This window comes from Protopterus annectens, chromosome 13.part0 (genome assembly GCF_019279795.1).
Source record: "Protopterus annectens isolate FY-2018-M chromosome 13.part0, PAN1.0, whole genome shotgun sequence".
Lineage (NCBI taxonomy): Eukaryota > Metazoa > Chordata > Ceratodontiformes > Protopteridae > Protopterus > Protopterus annectens.
This window is the reverse complement of record NC_056747.1, coordinates 543694947-543709336: the sequence shown is the minus strand read 5'-3', so window position 1 is coordinate 543709336 and position 14390 is coordinate 543694947. Positions and strand designations below refer to the sequence as shown.

Below are 14390 nucleotides of genomic sequence, written 5' to 3'. Positions count from 1 at the left end.
CAAGCCAGTTTTCAAGTGGTTTGGTCCAAGAATTATTTAAAGATACTCTGATCAGTGGAAGTGCTCCTGGTCATATAAACTGTAAATTAAATAAAGGAGGCCATCAGAAAAGTTTTCATTTAGCACAGAAAAGGAAATAATCTGATTTAGAAAAAGGGTAGTTAGTGCTATATTTTGTTGGGGCATTGACCACAGAACTTTGTGTTTTATATGCCTGGATATCTACCATAAGACAAATTACAAAATTATGAAAACATTTTAATTAGTTTTAATATAAATATATAAGAAGAAAAAAATTGCTGTCTTAAATGCTAAATATTTTCTATGGACTATTGTAATCTGACACATCTGGACAGTGCAATGGTGCAGCGGTTAATGTTGTCGCCTCACAGCAAGAGGTTCTATGGTTTGATTCTTGGCTGCGGTCCCTTTTGTGTGAAGTCTGCATGCCCTCCCTGCATTCATGTGGGTTTCCTCCAGGTGCTCTGGTTTCCTCCCATGTTAGAAAGACATGCATCTGAAGCGTTTCTCCCTGGGTCTCCGCTGAAAACTGGCTAGTTCCAAGTTGGACTTTCCTGGCAAACAAATCTTAAATAAAAATAAATAAATCCACATGCTTACAAGTCTAAACTATGTACATTAGTATATATTTGGGGAGGTTAACAATTGTGTAGCTGAATTAGTACCAGGAAAGTCTATAAGGACAAAGGTATTGAGAGACATCGATGAACCACTACATAAAGCTTAATCTAAAATATGTTTAAGAAATGCTGTCATAAGAAAAACATCATCTTACTGTAACATATATTGCAGTAATCTACACAATTGTTACAAAGTACAGCATATAATAACACCATAAAGAAACAAGTGATGTTGCCTTCTGTGATACTCACCTGCTACCATCAAGGTGAAGTCAAAACCCTTTTTGACTGACTTACGATGAACTTGGTTTGGTAAGGTCGCAAAACCCACGTATTCCTTGTCTTGGTCCTGTAGGAAGGGAATAAAAGAGTCTGAGACACCATGACAAAATAAACAGAACCAAACATTTAAAGAAGACAATTGGACCCTACCCCAGTCAATGAATCTTTGATTGGGCTCCTACTTTTATTCCTATATTCTTTTTTCCCCACTGTTCTTGCCAACTAACAAGCCTCTCCCTATGCACTAGGACCATTCATTCCCCTATCTTGGATGTTCACCAATGAGGAAGAGAGCTAGCTGGGAGAGGCCATCATACATGCATCCTTAGTTGTAGTTTGTGCCCTAACATACATCCTTAGTTGTAGTTTTTGTCCTAACCAGTATTCAGGCAATAAGGGCACATTTCTCCTATGGGCTTTAACCCCTCCCCTATGCTGGGGACAAGTAACCTTTATCACCATGGGAGCCATCATACCCTCCCCTTGTGATTGTATGGTCCTGTGCATCTGCAGTAGAAGGCTACAGAGCCTGAGGCTTGATGTACCAACCTCCACCCCTTGACTGTCCTCACAGCATCATCCCTCATCTGGAAATTGTGGTACGATGTGGTGTGATCCCAGTCTAACCCCACAACAATAGGCATGGCCATCATCCACACACCAGTAATACCAGACACTAGTGTCACCACTAGTCAAACTTGGGTTATTTGGGGTGTAGTCAGGGCTTTATGCATTTATGCCAGCGGAGCTGTCGGTACTTTTACTTTTCATATGGTTAACAGCTGACTACTGCAAAAAAATTCAACGGTTACTATATGGACATATTTCACCTCAACAGATAGTCAATTTCAAAACATAATGTATGGCTACTATCTAACCAACCCTTTCTGAAAATGAGCGGTATGTCTTTTTTACATTTTTCTGAAACCACCATGATGCTTATTCTATAAGCTTATTTAGCCTGCTGCCTTGTTCAGATTTAGTAGGAATTGCCCAGAGACTACATCAAAATCTCTCTACTGGTGCTGTTTCCAAGTCAATGATTTGTATATTATTTTCATCATATGCTGCAAAAAACAATATATTTACTGGTGATGACTAATAGTTCCTTACAGGAGGTTTTGTAGTTGTAATTCCTGAGTGCTTTGTTTAAGTGCTCTAAACAAATTTCTTCTGTAATGACATTGCCAAAAAACATAGCAACAAAGAAATTGTTGATACAAAAAGCCCTACTGCCCATTGTTCTGACTAATTTAAAACACCTTAAGTGGAAGTTAGGCAACATTAATGTTACTTTGCAGCTATAAAAATGATAGACTTAGCTCTGTACCAGTTTTAAGCACATTTGTGTTAAACCAAACTGGTTCTGAGAAGCAGACTTAAGCAGACATCAGCGATTAAAGGAATGAGGACAGCGTGAAGTGCATAAAAGATGGGAAAGGACATTCAGCCCAACAGATGGTGACTGAGCGAAGGCTTTATGTTGTATGACAATGAAATTCAAGTGTGGTTGTGTGGCTCTGTGAATGTCCTGCAGCAGTCTCCATAAATGTGCAAGTGACACCCTGGTGATGCTACACATTAATGTCCCCAAAAGCAAAAAAAGGGAATATCTATGACAAATGGAAGAGTGATGTCAGCTTGCCATAAGCTATAGAGTAGACTCCATTATTACTAACTTGCAGAAACCTTCTACATACAAATATACGGGAACAAATGGAAGGACTTATGCATTGGGGTGGCTATAAAGCAGTTGTTTCCCTTTTCTTTGTTCTTCTTTGCCCATCAGTATCTTTCAGAATTATTTTTACTTATTTGTTAAATGAGTAAGTGAACTGTTCCTTTCCAGGACCCTTTTTAGCCATCAGCTGGGTTACAAGGGTAAGGATAAATACAATATTATACACATGAATATATGAGTTGTTTACAATTGGTCCAAAATTCACATTGTCGAAGAGAAAAATGTTGGCACAACTGATAAAAAATCAAATTATCAGACACACCATCTTTTTATTGTGCAGCATTGCTGTAAATTGGGGATCTTTAACCTTTCACCACTGCAGTGTGATGTCAGCGTTGGTGTATATAATTAGCAGGGAAGATTTGTGGTGGCTTGACCCCTGCACAAAAATGTGTGGTTGTGTTTTGATAAGTAGCTGATTGGCCAGTTGTGCTTGATCAGTTGTCATTCAACATTTTGCCTTTTCAATACATGAACATACATATTATGAAAATACTTATTTGTATCCATATAGATAGTTTTAGTTTATACAGTCAACCAGCATGTTTTTGGGAAGTGTAAGGAAACTGGAGTACAAAAAGTCAGATAGACCCAGAGATAGCGTAAAAACCTCCACAAAGAACTGACCTGAGATCAGGACTGAACCCCATACTATGGAGCATCAATACAGGGATCATATGGGTATGCTACTGTGCTGCCTCTACAGTGTATCCTGCTGAGAACCCAGCAACTTGTGGCAGAATGATGCTCTCTGCTGGCTCCAATCTGATCTGGAGAAAGAACTTTACAATAAAACTTAACAGTTGCAGATATAAGGCTTTGCTCTTTCTCCTTTATTATTTTAGAAAGTTGTCTGTGTCTAGTCCAAAGAGGAGGGGACCTCTTGAATGGTGACTCCATAGAGGATGCGTTGATGCCTTCAATAAATGTGATAAATCTAGGAGTGTCCTTTGTGAATCAGTACCAGGATATGGCACTTTGGCTGATGCATTTGCAACAACTTAAGCCCTGCAGACTGTCAGACTGCCAGCTGTAGATGTTGTGGAAGCATGGGCCTTAAGGCTGTCTTTGGAGTCACTTTTGGGCACTTCTGCAGCTGACTGCACTACTTCAAAGTGAAGGATAATCTGAAGTACGCCTGAGTTAGGCCGTTTAATCCCCCACTGACAAGCTGCGTGAAACAAGCATCATACTTCTCAGAATGTCCAGAGCTTGAGACTCCCTGTCTGGAGTATGGACAGCTGGCCCTTAAGGAATTGGATTCCTCACATCATTTACTATGATGTCTTGTTTGAATGTTTCCACTCAAACAGGTCATTTGGGAAATGGAAGGCATTGCCCACTTTCTGGGACATGAAGGCCACAGTATCATAGTGTTTCCAATTTTTGATGGATTGTATCTTGAGTTATATCCACATTTGGTAGAATGAAAGAAGAGAAATGCTCATCCACTTAATAAACCTGTTGCAACCTCTTTCATGTCTGCATGATTGTTAATATTTCTCCTTTATATGAGATCGTCTAGGGAGGGGGAGAGGTTCTGCTCCCTCCTCTTTAACTAAATCCTCTGATATTTCATCAAATTATTTTCTGCAACTCATTGTTTTTATTTTATCAGACATTTAGGCCTTTTAATTGAAAGAAGGTCATATAAAGCTAATTCTTCTATCCATACACATGTCCAGCATTATCTGAGATATTGAATCATAGTTTGGGACAAGGAATTTCTCAAGAGGGTCTCAAATGGAATAGGCTGAGATAGGAAGTCACCCTCCTGTAAAGGGCAGTATCGGATTTAAAGATAGCTAGAATTCAGATCCATATTGAAGTATGTTTATATACTTGTCATAATAGGTAAATGAGCCACCCTTTCTATCACATATTAGAAATGTGAAGAAGAAGATGTTGATTGAGAGAAAAAGCAAGCATCTGGAGGCTGACACCTGCTGCAGTGTCACCAGAGAGAGTGACATCAGAGAAATGGACATCACTACAACTGGGACAAGTAGTACTGGCATAGGAGGGCATACACAAGTGGACCAGCATCACTGCAACTTCTGACCAAGCATACAGCTTGAAGCCACATAATTATGGTGCACAGACTAAGTCCCCATACATGTGCAAGCTAGCTTTTATACAGACCTGTGGTTACCTGTACAGTTCAGTATACCACATTACCCCTTTTGTAGAGTAATCGTATATAATAACTTTAGTAGGGTAAAATGATATTTTGATATTATTTAACACTGCCCACTAAATAAGGTAGCTAGTTCAGTACTGGAACACAGCTGGTCCCTGCATAGTTTTGTGCAACCTCCCTTAACTCTCTAGGTAGAAGCTAGAAACTGGCATGGTTTTCTAACCCTTCATGATTTTCTCAGTTTAGGAAGGAGTCTTGGCTTTATACAACTTCAAAGCATTCAAAACAGCCCTGAGTGTTCGGTTCATTGAAAAATGTCAGGCATATCAGAACCGTAACATTCCGATTCTCTTATTCAGGAGTGTTAACATCCTTAACCATTCATTTTTAAAATCCTAACTGGTCAGAATATCTCATGTATTCAGTTTCTGAATCAGTTTCTTGAACTCCACAAGCAAATGAAAGTGTCTTTTCCATCATACTATGTGAGAGTCACTTAAGAATTGTCATGGTGATATATGGAAGACACATCGGCCATTCTGCATTTCATGCCTGGTCTCTTAAATGCCTGTCATGTTGAAGAAACCTTTAAAAGTACTGTTTCATCTGAACAGTCCCACTCAAACTCGGTTTCATCAGGTGCAGGCTGGTCCTGATATGACTACTCAAGGAGAAGTATGTGGGTGTCTGTCCTATAGTAAAGTCCAGAGCTGGTCTGCATTATAACAGAAAAAATAACATTTTATCCTATGTTTCCAGCACAGTAGTACACATTATTTTGTAAGCATTTCTTCAGAAGCATGAAGCATTATTTCATATATAACAAATACACCTGCATTTGTGTTATTTTGCATATACACTTCTTATTTCCTTTTTATTTGTTTATTGAATACACTGGCAAGTCATTTTTTCCAATATATTTTTCTTCTATCTATATGCATTTAACCTTTTTGCTTTAATAATTATCTTCATGCATTTAATATTTTTTTCTTTAATAATTATCTTTAAACTTATGTTATAACTGTTTTTAAATACTACAAGCACTTTTTATGTAGCACACTTTTCCATAACTTTGACATTTATCTTCTCTGTAATTACATGCTTGTGGGATGTGATTTTTATTGTTACACTGATAAAATGATTAACCTTCTACAGAATTTACCTGTAATTCTACTTTACGTACTGTACCAATATGTACCTCATGATAGTGCTGATAGCTGTGTTATCTCCATACTTTAAACAATCTTCATGCCCTTTGGAAATGTTACATTCAAGTCACAAAGTATTTTTTTCTGGCAACATTCACTGTAAATTCCACTTGTGAATTAATGTCTAACTCATCCATTCATCACCATTTCCTGGCCCCATGAGATGCAATTAAAATCAAAGTCTTTCTGCAGTTACTAGCAGTTTAAGCTCAAGACAGCCATTTGACACTTTCAGGATTTGGTCTTTGGAGTTACCCTTACGTTTCTGTGTCTGAACATGGTTCCACGGTAATCCATTCATGGATGTGTGCATTTATAACGCTGAGTAAGGTTGCCTTGTGCTTCTCTAATAGAACGTCACTTGCCACACTTTCAGACTATTGCTCCATGATTTGTTTAAATTCTTTGATTCTTCCTAAATTATTGCCTGTAGTAGTTCTGCAGCCCTTCAGGGCTGAACGCGTTGCTGCCACTTTTGGTTTTGCATGTTATATATTTTTGGAGAAACTCACACACATATCATGTGTTCAGTTTGATTCCAGTTTATCACTGAGTACACACTGAGCACTCTACATCTGTACACTAATCACCTTTTACTGTTGTATGTAGACTCACCACTACAGTTCATATGTTCATAAGTTGGTACTAGGCTATTGGCCCTAGGGCCTGTACAAGGCTAGCCATAACAATTCCCTGGATATTTCTTCCCACACTATTTACTTCCCTGGACCCCTGTCTAGCAGGGCGACTGACAGTGTAGAGATTAGTTGGCTGCATTCAGAGAAGGATTATAAAATGGGTTTAGGAGCTGTCCTTCCAGGGAGGGACAGGCGAGAGTAGTGGAGAACACAGTCTGAAGTTGTATGACAAAAAGTGTAGAGAGCCTGGGGCTGATTCTGAGGGCTTGGCCTGGCTCTCCACAATGTTACTTTTTGTTTTGTAATTTGGAGAAATTGTCTTTGAAATGAGACTTTAAATATCAGTTTTCTGCCTTTCTCTATGTCTGACTCTGTATGTATCTCTCTCCTTCTGCTGATGTCTGGGTTTTCTTGGAGGGGACATTTGGATGACTGCTTGTAGGTGCTGCAGACCTTTTGGTCATGAGATTATTTTAAGGCCTGTCTGCAGCATCTTTTTTGGGAGAGACCAAAACATACCCATGGTTGCCTGTGGGGGAATTTCATTGCTGAAAGAGCAGTTTAAGTAAGTCATTTCTGTGGTGAAAGCCTATGCTCTAAACAAAACACTAAGCTGATTTGTAATTAAAATGCAATTGAGAAGAAACTCAAAGGCTTAAAACTATCAATTATTTTGAAATTCAAGTGAATAAGAACAGTTTCAATAATGTTTTGTCATCCCAAAACAAAAAGGGTAACCTGCGATCATTGATTATATTTAAGCTGTCTCATGATTTGAAGGAACTGGAACTTTCATGACTAGGAGTACATTATGGGGTAAGGGGTGGGGCAAGAAGCCTGGAAACATTTTATGCTCTTAGCAGTCTTAACAGTTATAATGTCAATCTTGACTTTTCTTCCAGCCATAGCTCTTGGAGGACTACTGAGTTATTTTATGTTAGAAAAACAGAGTTAGACATAAACATGCTTTAGATTAACTAACTGTGTGCCACAACATATCTGAACATAACCTGTTGATCAGAGGTTGCACTTTAGCATTTGTTTTATGCCATCGTTTAAAAGCATACTTTTAGGGAAAGAACCGTTTATTGGATTTGCTGGCCTAGACACATTTTGCATGACAAACATGGTTAACAAAGTTACACCCCCCAAATTCTGAGTATGATTATGATGATACATCTCCTTCACATCAATTAGAGCTAAGTTGACAGCTGAAGTTAATGTACCAGAAGCAGAATAAGATTTAGGCTGGAATTCATAGTTGCTTATGCAAATGTGATAGGGCTATTCCTGATGCTTACGAATGAGCATAGCAAAGGCAAAATTTACAAAGCCTATTTACGCTAATGTGAAAGGCCTTAAAAATAATGAAATGCAAATGAGAGATGCTGAAAAGCATAGTACACTAATGAGGTGGTTTTGCAGTTCATAGTCCGACATCCCTGTAGTTTGCACATTCGTTGTTAAAAGCGATGCTTCACTTTTGATACTGGAGTTGCAATCCGCAGACTTGTTTGTCCAAGTATGTACAAGCAGTTTCTCGACACACAAATGAATTATTTTTCCCAGCAACCCCTTCATTAGATGTATTAAGTATGCACAAGCAGTAAAATGACACAATAAATTACTTTGGCTTGTGATCACTTCAGTAGTCTGACCATGTATGCACAAGCACTTCCCTGACACACAAACAAATTATTCCCCAACTGAACCCTTCAGGAGTATGTTCAGGTATGCAAAAGCACCAAAATGAAACATTAACCCAAGCGACCCCTTCAGTAAAATGTCAAGGCATACACAAGCACCAAAATGGAACATTTCTTCAAGCAACCCCTTCAGTAAAAATATCCAGGTATGCAGAAGCTCCATTTGATCTCCTCTCACATTTCTGTATTCTCCAAGAAAACTGTTGCTTACTGGAGTAAGTTCAGGGCTAGTTACATGCTTAGTATGCATATGAGTTCATTATAAATTCACGCCTATGAATCGACCTCTTACACATATGTGTAAAACCCCCTAACAGTGTAGTAGCTGCCCCTATTACTTATGCATTAAGCATGTTATGCTTTGTGATAGGTTTGTGTCTTTACAGCACCTCCTTCGCATCTCTATATGCATGTTGACAGTCCATGATTTGTATATCGGTGTAGCGCTGCTCTTCGCAGATCCCCACTATGAAAATGTGAAGCCCCAGACTTTGAATACCGCCCTATATGTATTCTGTTGCTATTTTAGTATAAAGAATACCCAAGCTGTGTGAGAAGGAAACAGTTTGTCTGAGCCATAACTCTAGTTAGACGTACTGTAGTGTTGATGCTGCTGGGTATGGAACCATTGATATTCTCGTTCAGCGAAAAGCAAATCAACACTGCACACATCTAAAATAACACTGACTGTTTTATTTATTTATTTTATTTGGCAGTAAGATACTTATCCATCAACAATTAATTTGAAAGGGATCAGGACTGTGACAAATGGTAGAAAGTTCTGGAATAAAGACAGAGTACAGTAGAAATAATAGAGTTCAGAGCACTGTTTAAGGATAGAGCATATATGAAGGGACCGAGTTAGCCTTTTAAAGCCAAATTTACATATTAAAAGAATGCATTAATTCTAAAATGAAATGGTGGGGGTTTCTGAAAGAATAAATAGCAACATTTACTGTACAATGGTACATGGGTTGCAAATACCTTAAACTGGGAAGTAAGTTAAATAGGTTAATTAGTAATGGGAAGACATCAGATTTAACAGTTGAAAAAAGATAGAAAGCAAATAATAGAGTATTTAAGGAAGAAGGTTGGCTGTTGCTCTAAGGTAGACAGGTACATAGATTTAAAAGTGCAATGGTCCAGAAGAAGAACGTACGGCAGTCTTTTTAGAAGAATGTGAGGTAAATCAGAAATGCTAAGCAACACAGCATAATTAGGAGTGTTTTGTGATTGTCAGCAAGAGATATGCTTAGATGTGGTCAAACATGTAATAAAATTGTGGCAAATAGTTTAGTTTAAGAACAGAGCAGGTGTAGTCTGAGTGAATTATTAGTTGCCTAAACAAGATATTGCTTAACAGATGACTTCTTGGTGTCAAGAAATGTAAAACTGAATTAAAAGGTATAAGCTGCAAGACACATACGGATTATGCATAAGTAACATATAAGTACTGAAGGACAGGAAGATCAGTGGAGATGGATGGCAAACCCAGCAAAATGTATAACATTCTGAAAAAGGTAGTGTGGTATTAGTGTAGAAGATTCAAGAAGTATGTAGCGCAGGAGTCATGGGATCTATAAATAAATGAGTTATTGATGATAATCTCAAAGAAATTTTAGAAACATGGAGAACTTTGAAATAATTTAGCACAATGAGAGTAAATTCTAAGATATTCGAAAATGGCTATTTTGGGAGCTCAAAACATGGAAAATAATAATATATAGAAATCAGTCCTGCGTGGTGTCAGAAAGAAATGTGGTAGAGAATATAATCAGTGTAACAGATACATTCATGGCTAGGGAGGTAGATGGCTATGTAATAGGACTGGAAAAACAAAAATTGTTGGTAAATTAGACATAAGCATTTTAGGAAAGTTCAGAGGAAGTGAGGTTAAATGAAGAAGTGAGATACTTGTTTAAGATCTTAAATTATAATGCAGAAGTACGAGGGTTGGTGAATAGAAAGATAAAGGCAATTAAAAGGAAAGTTGAGTTGTAAGGGCAGTTAAAAGGAAGGATGGGTTATTACACAATTGCCCGTGACTCCATTACTTCATGAGTTTCATATTAATGAGATAGAAAATAGAGATATCAGCAGATATAAAAAGGATTTAAGAAGAAGGTTGAGAAAGAAACAAAGATGATAATTTTGCTGAAAACATCTCACATTTGTAAGAGATAAAGACTCAGTATGAGCAGTGGAAAGAGGAGAAAAATTATTTAAAACAGAAATGAAAGCAGCGGTTATTAGGGAGAAAAGTGACTTTGGTTTAAACAGAGGAAGAAACTATTCACAGAGGGTTTAAGCATTCAGAGGAACATGTAAAAATATTAGGATATTGGTAGAGGTATGGATGGTGGAAAAGAAATGAGACGTGATGATTGATAAAGTGAATAACATAAAATATAACTAAAACATATCAGCAAGTTTGTGAAAACTGTAAATCTTAGTTTGATGGGATATAAAACAGAAAAACAACTGTATGAATTGAGGTGATTGATATGCAAAAAAGCAGATGAACAAGTAAGTGTTGGCAAGTGACAGACATTGAACTACACATAAGAAATGGGGACTTAAAGGAGGTTGTTATAATGGGAAACAAGCCATTAGAAATACATAGCATTCTGTGGGGGGAATCTGTCTTTTGAATATATGGGAGTATATTGGTAATAACAGGCTAAAACATTTTAGGGTAACCATTTAATATCATGGGACCTGCTTTGCCAAGTCTCGAGCTATAGTGATAAAATAGCCAAAAATCTGGACTTATATAGACTAAGTCCGAGATTGCCATTTCTTGGAATGTCCCTTTTCTCCAAGGTATGGAGATCTTAGAGTGGGTATATATAAGTTTGTGAGGATGTGCGGAGGGCTTGCAGCTTTCAAAAAACAAGTTTAAAGGAGAAGAGTGATGTTTGATACTTGTTTTTCTATATTTTTGGTCTTTTTTATTCATCTTGAGATTTGGCAAAATAAGTCTCAACATTTCATTAGGGAACCAAATTTTAGGAAAACTAAATAGTGTAAAAATTCATAGTTGAGATGTGGGATATAACATCTTTATCAGTATATGAAAAAAACTGAATCCAAGATGTAATTTGAAACAAAAGTCGGTAAATGATATGTGTTGCTACAGGAGCTGTAAGACAAAGTTTAAAAAAACTGAAAGACGTTTTATAGAACATGGATTTGTAAACAAAGTATGGAAAGCGTGAACGAGAAGTCAGGGAGGTATGTGGGAGAAGACTGGAGTTGAAAATGTTCTGTGGGGATGAAGCACAACAGGAAATGGGAAATAGAAAAATGGTCTCTGATCCTTATAGCAGCAACATTATATTTTACTGCAGACTAGGGTTAAGCGTTGTAAGGATCATGTTGAAATACATGAAAATAATATTGCAAAACAGATAGTTAACATAGTTACATGTTTAACAAATGAATAAAAGTAATGGATAGAGGAAATGTCTGTTGAAGATAGTGGGTACATTCCTACCAAATATTTCTGACTTTTTAGGGACATATCTAATTATGGCTCACAATTTTGTTAGTTAGGCATTTTTTGAGAAAAAGTGGTGGATTAAAGTCAGTAAATGCTGACAAACATTTAAGTACAAACTTCTTTTACTTCAGAAAATATATGCTAATTCATATCCTCCATGCCTATAAGTTTTGTAAGGTAATAGCACAAGTTAATAGTTAGGTAGTAGTTCTAACAGTTAACAGTACCAGTTAATAGTTAGGTAGTTCCAGCAGTTAACAGTACCGGTTAATAGTTAGGTAGTTCCAACAGTTAATAGTACCAGTTGATAATTAGGTAGTTAGAACAGTTAATAGCACTAGTTAATAGTTAGGTAGTTTGAGCAGTTAATAGTACCAGTTAATAGGTAGTTCCAACAGTTAATAGTACCAGTTAATAGTTAGGTAGTTAGAACAGTTAATAGCACTAGTTAATAGGTAGTTTGAGCAGTTAATAGTACCAGTTAATAGGTAGTTCCAACAGTTAATAGTACCAGTAGCAATAAGTAAAATGTCCCTAATTTGGGATCTTTTTTCCTAATTTTATTTTCTTTGTACCTAATTATAGTGACAAAAAGCTGAGAGCTATGAGTGGGTCAAATCTGTGGAAGTAGCAAAAGTTTGTGAAAAGGAAAGGGCTATGTAAAATGAAGTTTCTTTGATGAGAACATTAAGAATTATGGAAGAGGTAAAATAGAATTATAGAATATATATATATATATATATATATATATATACACACACACACACACACATAATAGAATAACTTTGACATTGTAAAAACAGTATACAGTATGTTATATATAAATATATTTATTACAGATTAATACAATAACAGGACTCTTTTTGAAAAGTGAAGTGAGAATTTTACACTCACATGGGATATCATCAGCTCAGACAGACAGGACCTTGTTACACTAGAGATTGTGCAAACATTATGGTATCGAAGTGGATGAAAAACACTGGAAACATGAGCCACAAAGAATCAGAGAAAATGATGAAGTTTATATCACATGGGATCACCCAATATCAACAGTTCAAAAGATAGATACTAGAAAGCCGGATATAGTGGTTCAAGAAAAGAAGACAAAAGTAGCATCGATCATTGAAATCATCACACCTAGTGTGAGACAAAGTCATAAAATACCTGGATCTGCAGGCAGAAACGAGAGCCATGTGGAAGAAAGATATCCAGACAGTTCCAATAGTAGTAGGAGTAACTGGTCTTATAAAAAAGAATTTACAATCATATTTAAATATGTTATCAATTCATGTAACACTGTACGAATTGCAGAAGGAGTCATTACTGGGCACATTGCAAGTGCTTAGAAGAGCACTTTTGGCTAACATCAAAAAAATGAAACAATACTAATTTCATGAATTTTAATCTTACTTTGACTTAGGAACGGGGTCCATTCCCGTCATGGGATTAGAAACCCAAAAGACTTGGAGAAATTAAAAATGGCTAAGACCTTGGTTTAACATCTCATTGGATGGATGGTACTTCAGACGTGTTGCACCCTGTTATGCTGAATTACAGTGTCAGTGTTAGAATATAAGTACATCATGTTGTTGTGGGGAAAGATCATACATCTTTCTGATTGTCACAGCCTCAAAGGTGTGTTACTTGTACACTGACATTACAATGTATACCCAAGCAGTTGGTGTAAGTATAGAACTCATAACCTTCTAATCTTTCTGACATCAAAGATTAATGTAGTAATTGTCGGACCACTGACACTGTATGTATTTATATAATTTCTCCCTCTCTCTCTCTCTCTGTATATATATATATATATATATATATATATATATATATATATATATTTATATAAATATACTGTCTCTATCTATACACATACATACGTGTGTGTGTGTGTGTGTATATATATATATATATATATATATATATATATATATATATATATATATATATGCGTGTTGTGGAGTAGGACAGGGTGTGTTTATGTAAACTATATGCATGCAAGTATATGTACACTTTCACACACACACACACACACACACACACACACACACACACACACACACACACACACACACACACACACACACACACACACACACACACACACACACACACACACACACACACACACACTTGGGGCTAGTGAGGAATAAATGAAACAGCTTGTACTACAGCCGAAATAAGTGCTAAAGCCATGCCACACCCAGTGAATCAGAAACTTCACTGTAAATCTCTAAGCCTTTATCTCAGCTACTTTTATATTAAAGGGAAGTAATGAAACCACATTCACTGCAAAGTGCTAAAAATAAACAAAATCAACCCCCACATTCCAAAGATGGATGCCCTTAGGTGAGTGTGCCATGTGTGAGTACATATATAAGTAACCTTTGAGGAATCAGTGTCTTGTTCAGGATCACTCTCATTACCTTTTGCTCACAAAGATCCTGTTCTGGTTCTGGCTCCCAGTAATCAAAGTAGATTACGTGGGCAATCACAGACTGAAAGACATACAGAAAAAAGACTACGCAA

General features: G+C 36.8%; 1 protein-coding gene across 2 annotated transcripts in view; it reads right to left on the bottom strand.

Moving 5' to 3' along the window:
- Positions 1–14390, bottom strand: part of LOC122787456 (septin-4) — a 1249948-nt gene that overhangs the window by 198689 nt on the left and 1036869 nt on the right. For both annotated transcript variants that reach the window (XM_044054187.1, XM_044054188.1), the window contains one exon: positions 894–990. In XM_044054187.1, coding sequence (XP_043910122.1) covers positions 894–990 — 97 coding nt within the window. The remainder of the gene's footprint in view (positions 1–893; positions 991–14390) is intronic.